The sequence below is a fragment of the Ascaphus truei genome, chromosome 6 (genome assembly GCF_040206685.1).
Source record: "Ascaphus truei isolate aAscTru1 chromosome 6, aAscTru1.hap1, whole genome shotgun sequence".
Classification (NCBI taxonomy): Eukaryota; Metazoa; Chordata; class Amphibia; order Anura; family Ascaphidae; genus Ascaphus; species Ascaphus truei.
Genome location: NC_134488.1, coordinates 117,294,968 through 117,315,387, shown reverse-complemented (window position 1 = coordinate 117,315,387; position 20,420 = coordinate 117,294,968). Strand labels below are relative to the sequence as shown.

General features: G+C 45.6%; 1 protein-coding gene across 2 annotated transcripts in view; it reads right to left on the bottom strand.

Moving 5' to 3' along the window:
• Positions 1-20,420, bottom strand: part of IGSF21 (immunoglobin superfamily member 21) — a 462,769-nt gene that overhangs the window by 425,179 nt on the left and 17,170 nt on the right. The window contains exon 1 of one of the 2 annotated variants that reach the window (XM_075605994.1): positions 11,307-11,718. The exons of the other annotated variant lie outside the window; for it this stretch is intronic. Coding sequence (XP_075462109.1) covers positions 11,307-11,370 — 64 coding nt within the window. The 5' untranslated portion in view covers positions 11,371-11,718. Of the gene's footprint in view, positions 1-11,306; positions 11,719-20,420 lie in introns of those variants that run through there. 2 annotated transcript variants of the gene reach the window in all.

The window sequence follows — 20,420 nt, the reverse complement described above, 5'->3', positions numbered from 1 at the left end:
GTGATCGCGGTAATCGGTCTCGGGATTGCAACACTGGAGAAGCGACTGCACTGCCGGAGCAGCAACCCGATGGATCAAAGCAAGACCACATTGCAGGAGTCAAAGACTTCCGTGATGGAGGATTCCAAGCAGAGAGGGAGCCAGCTGATCTGTATGCGGATTGTTTGTGTGGTGACACACACCCACACTGCCTGATTTTATCGGCTATATTGTAAGTAGCCAATTAGCTATCTGCTTATAAAGTTGCCATTTCGTACTTCACTATTGTGGCCCTTTTTTCCTTCTCTTTAGGATCAAAGAAAATTGGGACTTTGTTACTATCTTGAACACCTTCCGCTGACACATTGCGTATTATTCTTATTACTTACTGATTCATTAACCTGTGCCCGTTATTCATATTGTTTGATATGAACACATACATATATGTGTGTGTGTGTGTGTGTGTGTGTGCGCCCTTTTAATCCCTCATGAGCAAAATTCTCCCATGATACAGTATATATTGGCAAATTCTCACTCTCACAGACTGAGGGAGAAATGGGTGGGAATATAGCTGTCAACTTCAATCTCACACTTTTTTGAAGAGCATGTGGATACTTAATCTGGCCATATTTATTCCATTCCATACAAAGTTTGCATACAGTATCGCACAGAATGGACAAGCGAAAACAAAAACACTATGAAATAAAGCACTTATCGCACTGTTTGGACCATTCAATGAATAGAGCGAGATGTGTTTTCTCGTGAGAAAGCACATTAAGTGTATGTGTGTGTGGCAGGGTCTCCCTCTGGACTCCCTTTAGTCCCCATAGTCCCTCTCACCTCCGCTGCGTGCGGGAGCGCGGAGGAGTGTGCATGTACCCAGCGCACGCCGGTAGTATGGGGAGGGCTGTGGGCAGTTGCCACGGGCGACGGGATCACTGGAGGCTCTGGCGGCTCCCTTTGCAGTGCGCCGCCATGATGTATGTACGCGCGCATGCACATGGCCCATAATGCACATGGGTCAGGCACCAGGTGTTGTGCTATAGCCAATAGGGCTGCTCTATTCCCCTGCACAGAATTGGATACATTTTACCGCGCTGGGACCGCGAGTCAGTCGGAGCTGGGACGCCATCTGGGTAGGGTGTGCGTGTGCAGGGTGTCAGTGACCCCTGCAGTAGGCCAGAAACCTCCATTAGGCCCCCAGCTAGGCTCCGACTCCCCTCAGCTTGTGGTTGCTGCAGGGACAGGCCCATAGATAGGGACACTGTCCCTGTAGCATTAAAGTGAGGGACACAGCCAGGATGCGGCTGCATGCTGATCTCAGGTGATCTGGGACCAGACACCTGCAACACAGAGACATTGCATATGGAGGGACCATCCCTGTGGGACCCACTCAACATAGAGGCGGAGGCTTCGCGTTTACCGTTACTGGATCTGTGGATCCCACCAGCATCACTGACACACCTGGCAGTTACCTCACCTCATCATGTGCACCAACTCATCTTCACATATTAGTGGGCAGCGCTGTACCACACATTGGGTGGGGGAGTTTGACTTTGTGGACACCGGGTTGGTTGGGTGCCCAAAGGCCCCTCGGTACTCTGGGAGGTACGGCCGTGCAAGGCCTGGTGGGTAGGCTGTACTATATTAGTGTGTATAGTAAACTGTTCTGCTTTACCCTGTGTGCATTCTTTATGTGTCCTGTAACGGGGTCATTCCACACAATAGAATCCCGCACAGGTGTAGGCGCTACCGAGTATCGTTCCAGGATACACCCCAGGCTTCTAGCAGCGGAGACTCAGGCCTCCTGTGACCCACCAGGTATTGCACCACACACACACACCGTAGCCACACATATCCCAGGGGGTGGGGGAAAAGGTGCTACATGTGCATAGGGGCTTATTATACGTCAGGCAACTGGCTGATTGGGTAGTTTTCGGTGAAAATTCCCCATTGACTTTAGCAGGGAATTTCGTGCAAAAAAGTCCTGATCAGCCCCTTTGCCTGATGTAGAATAGGCTCCATAGACTGCTACTGGCTTCTCGGCTGTCTTCTTTTTGCCTTCTGATCTATTAGGTCAGGGGTGCTTAACTCCAATCCTCAAGCCCCTCCCAACCGGTCAGGTTCTCAGGATATGTGCTGAAGCAGGGACTGATTGAGCCACCTGTGCTGAAGCAGGAACTGATTGAGCCACCTGTGCTGAAGCAGGAACTGATTGAGCCACCTGGGCTGAAGCAGAGACTGATTGAGCCACCTGTGCTGAAGAGATATCCTGAAAACCTGACCTGTTGGGGGTGGGGGGGCTTGAGGAGCGGCGTTGAGCACCCCTGTATTAGGTAGCAGAAATGTTGGTGTCGATGCCAGAAAGTTAAACAGAATAACCAATAGAAATATCTATATCTCACACAGAAAGATGCCTTTGAGTCGCAGTCTGCCACTGTTAGGCGGCGTCCATGCTGCCGAAGACCGCAGAGAGGCGTGCACATGCGGGCGATCACAATGCCTTTAAAACAATGATCGCGACCATAGACCGCACGCGCGCGAACGCAGGAGGGGGCGCGCAGTGCGCGAGGAATCAGTTCAATTTCATTCCTCGGCGCGACAGCCAGGTCACATGAGCGGTTCACCCAATAAGGGTGAACCAGCTCCGTGACGTCACAGTCATGCCCATAAACACGCCCCCCACGTCACGCCTACCTTGTCCAGAAAATGCTCCCGCTAAACGCGGGTGACGTCACGTGCGCGCACGCCTCCACGCGGTCTTCGGCAGCATGGACACAGCCTTGGCACTGGTCAAGTGCAACAGCATGCAAAGGCTAAACCCTTCACAGCAAGAAAAATACCTCCTAGCTGCCCCGTGTACGACTTGCACTGAAGGAGAATGTTGGCACGGAAATAAAGTCTGGCTTGGGGGGCTCAAAAATAGGCCAAGGACCTCCCACCAACCCCCATCTAAAAAGACTTGAAATACATCTGTTATAGTTAATTCCAATCTGTATACAACCAAACACTTTCAATGGTTTATTTCCGCTATGAAATACGATGTCTCAAACAGTTGACTAATCACTAAATGCCTCTTTCTACATGGGTCCCTGGAGCAGAACAGAGCGATTCCTTGCTACTTCCACACTTAAATATGTGCCTCTTTCCCTTGTGTTTCCCAGCATCAGATAATGCGGGTTCTATAATTGTGTCAGTGGGTACTTTTCGGCTTAAACCGAATAAGACCCAAGAGGCAGATATCATATTTTATTCTAACCTTGATTTATTTACAGTTGCTTTTGTATTGTGTTCCTTCTTCTGAGTTACATTTTATTCAGTGACATCAGGAATCACAGGTAGAAGATGCACCTCATCTATTTAACAGTTATATACTGCACCAGGGATTTTATTATCCCCTTTGCCCCCAGGGAGGTCTCCAATGCATGGCGTGACACTCTGGAAGCAAATGGGTTAAAAAAAAAGCATTGCTGCTGAAATGCAGGAGAGCAAAACCTGACACAATACGTCTTGGTATCTAATTCTCAGGATTGCCCCGATTACACGGGAGAGATTGTTTTGTAAATAAGTTATTTTATTCTTTACAAAGTTAAAAAAGAAGAACGCGGATAGGGTTACGCTTTAACCGCACCACGGAAGGGGTGACGTTATTGCTAGAGGTAAATATTGGACTCCACCTGGATGGGGGAAAAAAACAGGTCATTTACTAATAGAATTGCACCTAATGTTATCAAGGCCAGAATCACATTGCTTTCAACTAGATGCCTTTTAATTGGTAAATCTGGTGGTGTTGGTTTTTTTGCACTGGTTTTGGCCCAGACATTAGGATGTAAGTCCCCATTAGTAAAAAGCTGACTGCACTACATACAGTAGCACTGAATATAAACACAGCTGTTTGTATACACTTTACAGCAAGGGCTCTCAACTCTAGACTGCAAGACTCCCCCCCCTCCCCGAACCAGGTCAGGTTTTCCGTATATCCCTGCTTCAGCACAGGTGGCTCAATCTGCTGTGTAGCAAATGAGTACTTCAGTATCAGGTGAGACCTTTTTTTATTTGCACTAACAATTGATATAATAAGGCAAGCTTTCGAGCGTTCTCCTCTCTTCCTCAGGTCAAAGCAATACCCGAGGAAGAGAGAGAACTCGCATAAGCTTGTTTGATTATATCAATTGTTAGTGCAAATACAAAAAGGTCTCATCTGATACTGAAGTACTCATTTACTCTGCACTATCGCAACTGGACTAACTCGGCTATTTCTATTTTATACACTGTAGCTAAGACTATTGTGTATGAGCTACCATACCCAGTCACATAGGTCTATTTATCAGGGATCTGCCTGCGAAATTGGGGCTAAAATTGCAACTACAGTAATTTATCAAGGAGAGAAAATAATCAGGGAAAGCAATTGGATGTTTATTTTCCCCCAATAATAAATCGGTGCTATTTTTATCCCAGTTTTGTAGCCAGAAGGCTTTGATGAACAGCCACGTTAGCGTGTGCCACGCGTGTCCTGCAATTTCCCTGCACTGGTTCTCTCTCACTGGTAATGAAGCCTCTGCAGCCTAATGCAAGCAGTTGAAATGTCAGAGGGGAGAGAGAACGCCGTGCTGTGGTCACATCCCATCGTTGCCACACAGACAGGGAGAGAAACGGAAAGGAAGACAAAAGAAATAGGAAAGAGAAAGAGACGGGGGGGTTGAGAACATGAACTAAGGAAGTGGATGGCCAGCAGGTCAGGTTTTCAGGATATCCCTGCTTCAGCACAGGTGGTTCAGTCTTTGAATGAGCCAATCATTGAGCCACCTGTGCTGAAGCTGGGATATCTGAAAACATGACCTGCTGATGGCCCTTGAGGACTGACTTTGCCACCCCTGAACTAAGCTATGGACTTCCATTCAAACCCACCTTAGCTATAAGGAGGGGGAGATCCTGAATGAAAGACTTTGAACATTTTTGGTTCTTCCCAAAAATATTATAGGGCATAAATATTGCTCCAGGTGTACTTAAGAAAAAAATATTTTAATGCCAACAAGATTTTTCTTTGATACTTATGGTGACTTGTTTTACCCAGAATTGCATCACTTTTGTCATTGATACATTGAGCCAGATTCAACACTGTCTGGAGATGCTACCAGCTGAAAACTACCATGGAAAATATTGAATCTGCCAAAGACCCCAATAGGATTTTCACTTTTTTGCCGGAGAACTGTACCAGTGTGCCCCATACTGTCGGGATGTTAGGGGCATATTGTCAAAGTCTCCAGGCTGCAAAAACAAGCATTTTCAAAGAAGTTTTTTCCCATTGAAACAAACTGAATGTTGGATAAATGTGGTGCAGTATTCTTGCAACAGTTTTGCCCCCGCTTTGCAGCCGGGAGACTTTGATAAATGATCCGGGATGTAGTTCAATGTTCTTCCTGGAGAAATCCATATTCCTTGTACAGCAGGTTGTTGTCATACCTTTTAGCGGACCAATATAAGAGTTCTTTGTAGATTCCATTGTAGTGTACAGAGCTTCTAAAACCTCCTAGGTTTCACCTTCTGACAGTATACTTGAAGAGGAAACCATGAGGTTTAGAAATGTCTGTACACTATCATTTTATCTATGAAGAATTCTTATGTCGGTCTGCTAAAGTGTATGACAACCTACAGCTAATTAGTATAAATGATCCCAAAAAGGCCAATAAGACCCATAAGAAACTTCACAAGTGCTTCGTCTAACACATCTGAAAACAAGTAAAATAGTAACATACAGGACACTGCCCTCAAATGTACAATATATTGAATATAGTGAATGTATACAATGTGACCTTTCTTTCATTCTTCTCTATTTCTGTGTTTTTTTGTTGGTTTAGTCATTTTTCTCGGCCTTCTGTTAATAACATGTTCAGGTCTTAGATTCCCTTGGTGGATCTTACTTGTTGGAGTTCAAACTCTTTGCTTAGTAAGAAAAGCTAAGAGAGTGGTGACATGTTTACTAAGCTGTGCGTACAACGCTGGAAGCCACATTAACAGCCTGTTCATTTGAATGTCAACACATGTAAACAATGAGGCCGCAATTTACTAAATTGTGCTCTTCCATACGATACGTTACAGTCCATTCAAAAAGAAGTAAAAAATACAAGTTTTGAATTGTGGACAAAAAAGATGTCATGCCATTACCACCAGGCACAGCCACCAGGCACAGCCACCAGCATAACCACCAGGCACAGCCACCAGGCACAGCCACCAGGCACAGCCACCAGGCACAACCACCAGCATAACCACCAGGCACAGCCACCAGGCACAGCCACCAGCATAACCACCAGGCACAACCACCAGGCACAGCCACCAGGCACAGCCACCAGCATAACCACCAGGCACAGCCACCAGGCACAGCCACCAGGCACAGCCACCAGCATAACCACCAGGCACAGCCACCAGCATAACCACCAGGCACAGCCACCAGGCACAGCCACCAGGCTCAGCCACCAGCATAACCACCAGGCACAACCACCAGGCACAACCACCAGGCTCAGCCACCAGCATAACCACCAGGCACAACCACCAGGCACAGCCACCAGGCTCAGCCACCAGCATAACCACCAGGCACAACCACCAGGCACAACCACCAGGCACAGCCACCAGGCACAGCCACCAGGCACAGCCACCAGGCACAACCACCAGGCACAACCACCAGGCACAACCACCAGGCACAACCACCAGGCACAACCACCAGGCACAGCCACCAGCATAACCACCAGGCACAGCCACCAGGCACAACCACCAGGCACAGCCACCAGGCACAACCACCAGGCACAACCACCAGGCACAACCACCAGGCACAGCCACCAGGCACAGCCACCAGGCACAACCACCAGGCACAGCCACCAGCACAACCACCAGGCACAACCACCAGGCACAACCACCAGGCACAGCCACCAGGCACAGCCACCAGCATAACCACCAGGCACAACCACCAGGCACAGCCACCAGGCACAGCCACCAGGCACAACCACCAGGCACAGCCACCAGGCACAACCACCAGGCACAGCCACCAGCATAACCACCAGGCACAACCACCAGGCACAACCACCACCCATTACCACTACCCATTACCACCAGGCAAAACCAGCACCCATTACCACCAGGCAAAACCACCAGGCAAAACCACCAGCCATAACCACCAGCCATAACCACCAGGCATAACCAGCACCCATAACCACCAGGCATAACCAGCACCCATTACCACCAGGCATAACCACCAGGCATATCCACCAGGCATAACCACCAGGCATAACCACCAGGCATAACCAGCACCCATAATCACCAGGCATAACCAGCACCTATAACCACCACGCATAACCACCAGGGTACAGATCACAGTCTGAGGCGGGTTTTACCAGTCTGGGGGGATTGCTTACCTGTTCTTTTACCTTTAGGAAATATGAAGATTATGGAGCAGGGAGTCGAGCGGATCTATTATTCAACAGGCCAGTGAAGGAACATACACACAGACGTTTTAGTGGGGATAATTGCAAAGGACAAATTAATATACTACACAGAAGCAACTATAAACCACACACAGGTGGGAGCACATACTACCCAGGGCACAACAGAACCAGCTCTGATAAATGCCATGCCATTCCAGTCAACTAAGAATAAGTGATGAAAAGCTGGTTGGTTCTTTATCTGGGTTGGATGATGGCTAAGTTGGGATTGAGTTTGATAAATATGTACATTTTACTCCTCTAATGAGAAAGGGAAGATTCATATACTGTACACAAAACTTTGCAACCAGCTTTTTTTCTTGACACTTTGTCAAAACATAGAAAGCGTCTACCACTGTGAAAAAGAAATGCTGAAAATGATCTCATGTGAAACAATGCAGAGGCTGTTGCGAAGGTATGTGTTTAAGAATAATTGCAAGATATTGGGGGTTGATTTATGGAGAGCCAAGTGATAACTGAACTTGCACTACACCAGCATTTTAATTATGAAGTATGTCACTAGTGCCATCAGATTGTGAAGTTACATCTAGCAGATTAATGCTAATTTGTCACCTTTTTGTTAAAATGAATACTGTATGTCTTATTCCAAATGTAAGCAACATGTTGCGTTTTAAGCATATGAATTCCTTATATAATATGATATACGTACAGCTACTGTAGATGTGATAGGATTTGGATTTTATTACACACACAAGGTGCAGGGATATGGGTAGGAATTATATAACTGCAAGAAAAACCATAAGAGAAATATATAAGGTTTCTTTAATGTGGTTTGGATAATACATTTCTAGTGCTTTTTTTTTATTGGAAACCACGTGTGCATAGTGTTGTGTCACATACAAGCAGTGTACACACTTCAGAAACTCTTCTTTCAATAATTAAACATTTTAGGAACTTGTGCCGCTAGTATACTAATTAATTTATTGATTTGTACATCAAAAGTTCTAAGCATCTGAAAATCAGAAGGAAAATGAAATGCACGATCGGCCCTTAACTATGTTCACAATCACAGAGACATAACACACACACGGTCAGGTCCACAGAGCCCGCTTAAATCAGGACTCATAACGTGACATTACCTAAAACCAGAACGCGTATCCTCAAAGCCAATTATATGCCAAACCAACAGCCATTCTACATCTCATTAGCTTAGGCTTAATGTCATGTTATTGTAGCATAACTGTGCATTATCTGCCAATAACATGACATTAAGTATGCATTCATTTTACTCCCATCCAGGACCCTGAAATAGGGCTTCTGCTGGAGAGGAGGGGAGAGAGTTAAGCTAATTTACATCACTTGAATACACTTTGCAAATTCTAATTAGGTTATTTACCAGGTATCTCCCATGTGTTCCCAGGTATGTCTCCACATGTTGTATAAAAGAGTGTTTGAAGGGGGTATATAAATCAATGGGCACTATACAAGGGACTCAAGTTTAGGTAGCGCAACATTAAGCTATGGCATTGACCTTATCTGACCTTTGTGGATATGCGACGTTGGGGGGAACGCCACTTCTGCATGTGATTATCGCCATCGTCCGTTACAGTAAACACAATGCTCTGTACAGAAGAAACACGATGTAACGCAATGTTATTGGCCTCTGAATATATGCGGTAAGGCGAAACGTGATATTAAGTCGCTTAACAGAGCTTTGTGGAGCTGGGCCACAATTGTCCTCCTACAACCACACGTGCATAGCATGTGAGATGCATTCATGCTTCCAGTACCATTGCTGAGATATTGATATTGTATGTACATGGATGGTTAGAAATTACATTCGACTTCCTTCCTAATATTCCGAGCTAGTTCCAAAAGGAGCTAGAACTGGGGTTCTCAAATCCAGTCCTCAAAACCCCCCAACAGGTTGGGTTTTAAGGAGATCCCTGCTTCAGCACAGGTGTCTCAATCAGTGGCTCAATCAAAGAAGCCACCTGTGCTGAAGCAAGGATATCCTGAAAACCTGTCCTGTTGGGGCCCTTGAGGACTGGAGTTGGCCAGTCAAAGACTGAACCACTGATAAAGTGCTTGGTGCACGAAACATGTAGGATGGTTTTTTGCACCTCCATTCTCTTTTCTGATGGACCAAGTATATTTTTATTAGCTTTTGACCCACTATCCTTGCTGTGCGCCTTCACCTCTATAGATGCTGATTTGAGCCACCTGTGCTGAAGCAGGGATATCCTGAAAACCTAGGTGGGGATCTTGAGGACTAGAGTTGAGAACCCCAGAACCAGAACAATGTAAAACTTACAAGTGACCGCCAGTGACCGCGTCCCCACACAAGATACAGCTCCACTCCTTTATCAAGGTTTTCCCCCTCCCTATAACATTGTAATCTGCTATACTCTCCAACATCCTTATTGTCTCTCCATGCATAGAAAACAACACACTGCCTTTTAAGCAATAGCCCAAGCCCTTGGAAAGAGAGTAATCACAGATATAATATCTGCAATCCATCCCTTCCTTCAAACAAAACATATCCTTATAAATACACCAACATATACACATACACATACAGTATATGTAAAAGAATGCTTAGACACATAAGCACTTGCTGCTATGTATCCATGCATTTACAGTACGTCTCGATCCATGAGGCTGTATATAGAATATGAATATGTATGCAGCTGCAAATGCAAGTATAGATACACCTACTCTTTTGTACTGAAAAGGGAATAAAATATCCCGCACACATGCTTTAAACTCTACAGTAAAAGTCTGTACAACATCACAGTAACTCATCCTACATTTGTAATGGGGACAGAGAGGTGTACAGGGATTTTTTTGAGCAAGGAAAAAAAAAATGAATCAAAAGGGGGGGAGAGCAGGAGAAAGGGGGACTGATGTATCGGGATAAAGAGTTGTAAAGAGCTGCACGCAGAAGGGGAATATTACAGTATAATAGTGTGTTGGGCTGGGGGAGACGGGCAAAAAGTAACAGCAGGCGCAAGATTATTGTAAAACATGGAAGGAAGGGTAAAAGATTGAAGTGAGAGAGGACAAATGGGGAAATGCAGCAAAGTGGGGTGATTTAAAGGAGGCAGAGAGGGTCAATAGCAGGAGATGGGAGATTGCATACAAGAAGGGAAGGGGGGGATGAGAGAGCTTGTGTTAGAGAGGGTGAGAGGGGATGCAACAAATGGAACAATAAGGGAACTGGTGTAAGGAATTGCAGCACACATACAGTACTGCCACAGAGGAGGGGTTAGGAGACAGTCAGCTGTGAGGGACACAGGCAAAAAAATAATTATGGAGCAGAGGGTGGCAGGAAAGATATAGGAGGGAGAGAGGGCTGGAGGAGCAGGGTTATCATCTGTTTTATGAGGATTAAATACAGAGACCGACAACTTCTGCTTGTACACCTGTCATCTTTACAGGTTCCCCTTAATTATGCTTTAATCAGACTGGCTGCGTGTGCTCCACATAACCTGTAAAATCAGCGGTACAAGTAAAAAAAAGTAGCTCTACTGTGCTTGGATGCAGGGAAGCACAATCTGAATATATATATATATATATATATATATATATATATATATATATATATATATATATATATATTATACACTCACAACATACAGTACGTGGCATATAACCATAAATAATAATATATGTTACAGATTGTGGAGAAACAGGGAATCCATTTATTTTTCTTAACTCCTTTTAGCAATCCTCTGCAGGCAGCGAAGTGGTTAAAAAAAAAGAGAGATGCGCTTGTGTAGGTTTGTACATTAAGAAAAAGTAGTGGCACCCAGCCCCAGTCAGCACTGTAATATCGGGGCTGTAGCTCACCGTATGGAAGGGTATACAGGGGGTATATTCATGGCCACTTACCCAGTGCCAGGTGCAGCAGTTGCAGCAGAACAGCGCTGACCCCCGGGCAGCTCATCTTTCCCATGCTGACCCCGTTAACTCCATCTGCTTCACACGCCTGGGTGCAGCCCGGAGAGACCCGGAGCCCGGCGGGGCTGCGGGGACATAGCGCCCTCCCAGGCTGGGAACCCCCCTCTCCGAGCGCTGGGGCCGCTGTCCAGGTGCTGAAGCTCCCCACCGGACAGATGCAAGGGCAGAGGGGGGAGGCTGGGAGGTGGGAGCCTGTCCTTATCGGCTCTGTCCCCTCAATGCCTGCAGCAGCCACAGACTGGCAGCAAATGACTCTCCCTTTCGTTCATTGGTACACTCTCTCCCTCCCTCCTTTAGTATCTCTCCCCCCCCTCGCCCCTCTCCTTCCTTTCTCCCTTTTCTCCGTTCTCTCTCTCTCCCCCCCACCTTTCCCTCCCTCCTTCCTGCTATATCCCTTTCCCCTCTTTCCTTCTCCCCTTCCTTCCTTCTCTCCTCTCTATTATTATCTTTCCTCACTCCTGCTTTACCTCCAGTCCCTTTCCAACCTTATTTTCACTCCTTCCCTTCCTTCCCCTCTATCTCTAGCCAACCTCACAACCCCTTTCTCTTTTTTTGTTCTCTATCCCCCCCCCCCCCCCGTTGCCTCTCTTCCTATTACCCAATCTCCCTCCCTATTTCTTTACCCTCTACCCCAGTACCTCTTTATTTCCCTATGGCCTTTTCCCTTCTCTCCCTCCTCTCTCTTCCTATCACCCAATTTCCCTCCCTCTTTCCTTGCCACTCTACCCCACTGCCTCTTTCTTTCCCTCTGTCTCTTCCTTTCTCTCTCCTTCTCTCCCTCCTCTCTCTTCCAGTTGCTCGCTGGATTTTTTACTGATTTTCCCCTAATCCTCTCCGGGCTTCTGTGCTTTCGTCCTTTAAGCCGATTTTATTGCAGGGAGAGTGCAGGAAGGTGGGGGGTGGGGGGGAGGGGAGAGAATGGGGAGGGGGAGGGGTGGGAGTTTAATGGGCAGAGGAGATACGAATAGTTTTTTGTTTATTTCTTTCTCTGCAGGTCATGGAAATAATGCAGTCGGATCCTCAGGCGCCGTAGTTTATGATCGGACCTGGGACGGTATCTGATCTTCTTCGAACCTCTGACTTTCGTTCTTGATTAGAGATATGTAGAGAGTACCCCTCTCTCTGCCTGAGTTCTGCTTTTTGCCTTAACTCTGCTGCCTCTGCCATAACCTATTCCTTTCACCTACTCTCTAACTCAGGGGTGGGCAACTCTAGTCCTCAAATGCCACCAACAGGTCAGGTTTTCAAGATATCTCTGCTTCAGCACAGGTGGCTCAGTGGTACAGTTATCTCATTTTAACGTACTCATAACCGGAATGCATATCCCCAAAGCTGCTTAATGCTATGGTGTTCTGCCATTTTCCTTCAAAATAAGGGATCCTTAAATTTTAACTGACCGTAGGCTTCTTAATATGCACTTTACCTACCAACGGAGATCCTCAGACCTGTTTACCTCAATGCTAACGCCGGATATTTAGCGCCTGCAGAAAGATGCCCTTACTCACTACTAAACCCCAAGCAGCATTGCGTTATTTCTCCAAATAGTCTACAAGGGAAAAGGAAAGATTTTAAGTGGTACCCATATGAATGGACTGAGTGTAGGAATTAACCCTTTCATAACATGTTATATTAACAGATATATGGTGGAACATATACTGTAAATGGCTGAAACACAGCAACAAATGAATATCATTATCTTGTTTAAAGTGATGACATATAATACATGTTGTTTAATGATGAAAGCGAATGCTAGACATGTTTATTTTGGCCTACTATTGTATATATAATTTATGGTATAAAAGTATGAGTTTACCAGAATGAATCTACATAATGTATGAGAAAATGATTTTCAAGGGGACAAAAGTAGCCAAAAAAATATTTAATTACACGTAGTTCAGGCGCTGTGTGTAAAAAATAAAATAAAAAAAACTAACACATATAATATTCTAATTAGTATAGTATACTAACGCTCCCATATAACGCGCTTTCCCAATGCGCGTGCGCAGTGTATTTTTTTAGTGATCCCCCTTGATCTAGGTAACGTCACCTTGGTCGTTTTGCTAACGGACCTTACTTTTGCATATCATTAGCCTTGAGGATACTTGTTAAAGAGGAAAATAAGGTCCGTTTCCTAATTAGGTAAGGTAATGTTATTTGCCCTTATTTAGCGCACTTCTGAGGATCTACTCCTAAGGCCTGTAATATAGTGCGAGCGGGTGCGCTACCATGCGCGCATCAACAATAATTGACTGTGTGAGGCTGACGTTGGTATAGTTGAGTCACGCGCACACCGCCGTCAGTGGTTGTGCGGCAGATCAGAGCATATACAAGAAATTGTTTTTTTGCGCTGCTGCCGCGCCATGTGACGCTGCGAGCCAATCACAGCATGGTCTAATGCTGTGATGTCAGAGCCACGCCCCCTAGCCACGCGCATCACCGCTTGCAACATAGAAACTAAATGTGCATGCCAAGTGCACGCACAACGCCGTGCACGCGCCTGCACGCGCACCAGCCCGCACTATATTACAAGCCTAAGAGAGGGAGAGAAACGTATTTAACCCCTCGAGTGGAGATGACCCAGATTTGCAATACATTGCTTCCCCTTCTATCAGTTAAAGGGTTACTGCTGCGGAGCCATAATAGATTGCAGATAAAGAGAAACTTGTCAATGTCATTTATCAAGGTGCCGGGTGGGACGTACATGCTAGAATGGTGTCTAATTTATGCTTTGTGGCTAATGTTTGTCATGCTCAAATGCACTGTTAAATAACAATATTTTTTTCGGAGCTAACACTGCCGATGTACACAGCGCTGTACTTAGAATTGAGCCGGCGCAATGAGTCCCGACCCTGAGGAATTTACAATCTTAATTGTGGTACCTGAAGCACAGGGAGATTGGGGGACTTGCTCAAGGTCACAAGGAGAGCTGAAAGAGGGATTTAGAAACAGGGTTACCCAATACCAAGGCAGTAAACATTACCACTTAAGTACTCCTTCTGCCCGCAACTGTGGCACAAATGACACAATTGTGGCAATTCTCTCCCTTCATTCTGATGCAAACCTGCTACATAAAGAGAAGGAAAGCAGTGCTAATCAAAAACAATGCTATTCTCTCATGCTTTAGCACATTTGTTGCAAAGGGGTCAGGCACATTGCTGCCCCCTCTGACACTGAATGTATATCTAACAAATTACTTGTTGTCACCTGTGTGACAATGATCCTCTTGTGGTTCTGTATTCCCAGCTGCTAAGTCTTTATGGCAAAACTGGTATAATAGATTAAGACAGAGACAGTGTTTTTCAACAGGGGTTCCTAGGAACCATTGGGTTCCTCGGACCCCCTAAAAGCTTCCCTGCAATTTTCAGGTCATTTGAAAAATTGTACCAAATACAGAAGAATTTACAATGCATTTGATCTCAGACGCACTATTAGGCTGCGCTTATAGTGCCGGCGACAGCGACATTGCAGCAAAACAAATGCATTGCCGCCGTTGCGTGCGCTTATAGTAAGCGCGATGTGATGGCGCGACGGATTGGACGTGATCGCTGGAAGTCATCTCTATTTGATTTTCCAGCGACCGTCGCGTCGTCGGCACTATAAGCGTAGCCTAAGAGAGGGTTGGGGTTCCTTATAATGCATCTGATCTCAGACACGCTATTAGAGGTGGTTGGGGTTCCTTACAATGCATCTGATCTCAGATGCGCTATTACAGAGGGTTGGGGGTTCCTCAGAATTTCACATAGGATTTCTTAGCCAAAAAACGTTGGAAACCACTGGATTAGGTCCTGAATAGGACCAGTACAGATCTATTGGGGTTGTGAATCAAGCACACCATTCTGTGTCGCTGTCGTGTCAATGTATCTTGATGTATTTGTATCCGTTTTACTGCTCTTGCGTCAGTTTTCAGGGTTTGGTTTTTGGAGCTGATATGGGAGGTGCTGCTTGGAGCAATATCATATTGGGGTGTAGCAATGGTTGAGTCAACTCAATCAGCCAGGTCTGAGGTGGCTGTAAACTTCTGCTTAGCCCCAGGTGTAAGAAGCTTTATACCAGAGGTGGCCAACTCCAGTCCGCAAGGGCCACCAACAGGCCAGGTATTAGGGATATCCCTGCTTGTTGAAGACTGAGCCACTGATTGAGTCACTTGTGCTGAAGCAGGGATATCCTGAAAAACTGACCTGTTGGTGGCTCTTGTGGACTGGAGTTGGCCAGAACGAGTGAGCCACTGATTGAGCCACCTGTGTTGACGCATGGATATAATAAAAACCTGTTGGTGGCCATTGAGGACTGGTGTTGGCCACCCCTGCTTTATGCATATACCGCATGAGCAAATTGACACAGATGAAAAACCGAGCTCCATTAATATAGGACTAAATTGACCCATCTTGATACATAACCTCCAATGCATCAAAGTCTAGCAGGGGCACAATGAGTGCAAATAACAGGTGCAAATTGACAACAGTTACATTTTTTGCTCTGTGTTTTGGAGCAAATTGCACCATACTGGTAGATATCCACCGTTCCGACATAAACTCCATAGGTCTAGTTTCTTGCCCCAGTTTTGCAACCGGGAGACTTTGATAAATAACTCCTTATCTATCAAGGCAAAAGTAGTGCAATTCTGGAGCAAAAAGATTGCTCCAAATGTATCACAGAAAAAAAAATCCCACTGAAAGCATTGTTTACAAATACATCTGGTGCAATTGTTTTGCCCCAGATTTGCACCACCTTTGGATTAAGAAAGTGGTTGCTGCTGACAGAGCCATTTCAAAAATGAGCATTTTTTTTTTTTGTCTCAAACACAACATAGTTTGTTGGGTATTTTTTAATGTTGAAGGATTTGGCGCAAATGCTTTACGCCATCCTATGGGGACGGAGAAAACGAATGCAGAAAACAATCAGGGGAAGATACGCAAGACGCACATTTCTTAGTACACAGAACTATGGCAACATGTAACTCGGCCATAAGCTCCTCCTAATTGCTCCTTAAATCCCTCATCTCGTCACAGACTGACGCAGATATACCAGAAAATGACACAACTACGATTATTACATGGACGCTGCCCGTCGCAAGTAATATTTCAGAGCGAGTTGCCACCTAAAGTCGACTCTGCGCTTACATTTCGACCTGGATACATGGACTTCTTAGCGTCTCCACTAAGGAGCATATGTATCAAGGCAACAGCGGTGCAATTGTGGGGCAAAGAATCTGCACCAAATGTTTGTGTGTGTATATATATATATATATATATATATATATATATATATATATATATATATTTTTTTTTAATTTCTTTTTTTTAAATCCTATTGAAATCACTAGGAATGTTTGCTTTGATACACCTGGTGCAATTTATTGCCCCAGATTTGCTCCACTTTTGTCTTGCTACATAGAGGGGACATATCAATGGGAATAAAGTACAAGTTTAAGTTGGTGTTGCCGCGTTGACTCCATTTTCTGTTTGCGTCAAATGTGAGAAAGCGCTGCCTGCACGTGACGCAGATTCCGTATTGGAAACGTTTACGCCATTTCAGACCTGGCAGATGTATTTGGCGCAAAATATAAAGTGACACTCACAGACTGAGGTTGCTCCATCTCATTACAAACTGTGCATCGTGTAACTCCTCCCTAACTCCTCCTATTGTCATTTCCATCTCGCCAGCTGATGCACACGGCGCTAAGACTTTGATACATTGATGAAAAGGATGCGTCAGTTTCACTCCAAATGTGCAGCGATACGTCTCCCCTGCTCACCTGCATAGTACACAAGTTTCCATCACAATTTAAGAGATCTGTTGTTAATTAAACCACCGGAGACCACTGGGAGCTTTTCTGAGATGCTGTATATGTGGAGCACTGGTTTAGCAGCTGGGAGACTTTAGTTAAAAAGAACCTTGGTGTTTTGGTTCCTTGACCTTTCCGATAATGAATGAGAAGGGTCACAGCCACTGCCCCTCAGTTAACGACACTTGCACTTATAAATAGTGAGGGTTGAGACCACAAAGCTCCGTTAAGTGACTTAACGAGAGCCTCTTAACCCAGGGGTAGCCAACTCCAGTCCTCAAGCGCCCCCAACAGGTCAGGTTTTCAGGATATCCCTGCTTCAGCACAGGTGGCTCAATCAGTCCCTGCTACAGCACATCTTCAAAGGCCACTAGTGCCACGATAAATCATGTTTCCGCCCAGAAAATGCATTGCGATAACTATAACGGCTGTTAGTGAAAATGACATGCAAGAGAGGCGTTTACCCTAGCAGCTCATATACACAAAGGTGCGGTATGGTTAACGCAGGCACTTCAAGGAACTTTTGTTGTGTATCTCATCCAGACCCTAAAAAAAAGTCCTTTTTGCGGAGGAGGAGGGTGGAATAACACTACAATGACATGACGGTATGCTTCTGCTAATGAGATACACAACGGACGTGGCGTTTGCATGCATTTAGCTCTGTGGATTGGCATTGACTACAGGTAACGTGTGTTACTGGTTTAGGTACGGGAGCGTTAGGAGTCCTGACTTAACAGAGCTTTGTGGATCTGGCCCTGTGTGTGCAGATGCGTCTGCGGCTGCAAGCGAGTACTGCATGAGGGTTCCATAAAAGAGGTCAACCTGCATTAAACCCTGCACTCCTGAGCGCTGCCACACTAACTACTTGTAATGTTAACCCCCTACGCGGCCAGAGTAAACTATGCGTTACATAGCAAGGCACTGCAGGCCATTCCAGCTGTGAAGCGGTTGAAGGGTTAATAATGGCCGTTTTGGATGGGAGCATCACTGTAGGGGAATATAATTGAATCCATGGAGTATATTTCCCTTTCCTTTTGAAGGATTTTGCACAGCAACTAAAAGCAATTCCAGGATGAATGTGGAATATGGCACAATGTGTGTCAGTGATACATTTTCACTTCTGTAGCACTTTTCATGTTTAGATTTCAAAGCACCTCTGAGATACAGTGAATACATCAGTTCAGTTTTATTATCACACCATAATAGTCCTTAAATCTTTCAGTGCTTGGGAAGGTGTCACAGGGCAGGCAGAGTGCGGTTTAGAACTCATTAACCCAAGGGTGCCCAACTCCAGTCCTCAAGCCCCCCCCCCGCCCCAACAGGTCAGGTTTTCATGACATCCCTGCTTCAGCACAGGTGGCTTATTCAGGTAGAAGACTGAGCCACCGGTGCTGTAGCTGGGATACCCTGAAAACCTGACCTGTCTTGGGTCTTGAGGGCTGGAGTTGAGAACCCCTGGGTTAACCACTTCTCTGCCAGAAAGCCTCGCAACTCAATGACTCGAGTTAAAGACAAGCTTGTTACAGGCAGAATATCAGCGAAAGCTACGTTCTGCATTGTAGGGTCTCTGGGGTCTGCACTCTGCATTGTAGGGTCTCTGGGGTCGGGAAGCGCAAACCGGCTCCCGTGACTATTGCAAGAAATGTGGGAACCGGAGAAAAAACGCTGGTACCAAAGCCAGGTGTCAATTCCCAGGCTCAACAAATACTTGATATTTTATGCAAACAAAATGGAGATAGTCACCAATTTTCGCCAACTGAAAATAAATGCTATCATCTTGGTTTCCCGAGTGCTCTCTACTGTAGCGCTGATGAGTACTCTAAAACAAATCTGGGGCAATTACCAACAAGACCCAGGTACTGTACATGCTGCAACATTTCAGTGACATTTCTGCAGACAGACTAATGGCCCATCGGGTGGGACTGCCAGGGACCCCTGCTGTGTTAATCCGATGGGTCATTAGTCTCTGCAGAAATGTCACTGAAATGTTGCAACATGTACCCAGCATGTACCTGGGTCTTGTTGGTGATAGCCCCAGATTTTCCAAGGCAAGTTTAAGGCAAGTTTTAGAATACTCGTCGGCGCAATTGTACGTAAGATTTTTGGGGTTGGCAGTTTTATACCTTTTATAATCTTAACTCTGTACCATATGCATTCCTTTAAAGAGCTTTCAATAGGATCATTTCTATTTGATGGACGCGGTGCAGACATTTGCACCAGTGTTGTAGTCAGCGGACCTTTATAAATAAGCTGGTGCCCCCTGCTGATGTGCCCGTATCCTGTATGGGATGTGTTACGTGCAGTGATATTAGGAGTGACATATTACGACATGTCTCACTCGTGTTTCAGTTTCCTAACAGTACTTTGCTGTCCCCACCGGCAGAAACCGGCTTCATTCTCCATTCACTTCTCTGCTGAGAGAGCACAATCTCGCCCTGTTACCCTATTTTCTCTTGCTGCTCTGCTTCCTACTGTGCGCCACTCAGACAAATAGCCACAGCCTCTGCTTAAAGCACGCGGCCCCTTTAACCCCTTTGCTGCCAGATGCATTGCATTTTTCTCAATGTTTTGGTGTGTCGGATATTGGTAAGTCTAAAATTACATAAAAAGAGATATACCCACCAAATGGAAGATTCTGGATCAAATGTACGTAAATGTGACTCGTAGGATTCATGGACGGTCTAGGACAATTGGCTGCGACCGTTTCGCCACCAGGATATTTGGTTGCAGGGACATTTGGCTGTTGCAGGTAATGTATCCCCTAAAACCCTAATCTTAACCCCTTACTCTAAAAACCCAAACTCCATCCCCTAAAAACCCAAACTCCACACCCTAAAAACCCAAACCTTAACCCCACACCCTAAAAACCCAAATCTTAATCCCATTAAACCTCAAACCCATACAAAAAAATTGCATCAAATTTAATCAAACAAAAAACATCAATTGCATTTTTCTGGTAATGTTTTTGGCATTGGTTCTGCAGCCAGGAAACGTTCCTACATAAACCCCTAAGCAATATACAAAAAGGCTATGTCTAAAGCAGGGGCGGCCAACTCCAGTCCTCAAGGGCCACCAACAGGTCAGGTTTCCAGGATGCCCCTGCTTCAGCACAGGCAGCTCAATCAGTGGCTCAGTCTGTGACTAAGCCACTTATTCAGCCACCTGTGCTGAAGCAGGGACCAATTGACCCACCCGAAGCAGGGATATCCTAAAAACCTGACCTGTTGCTGGCCCTTGAGGACTGGAGTTGGCCACGCCTG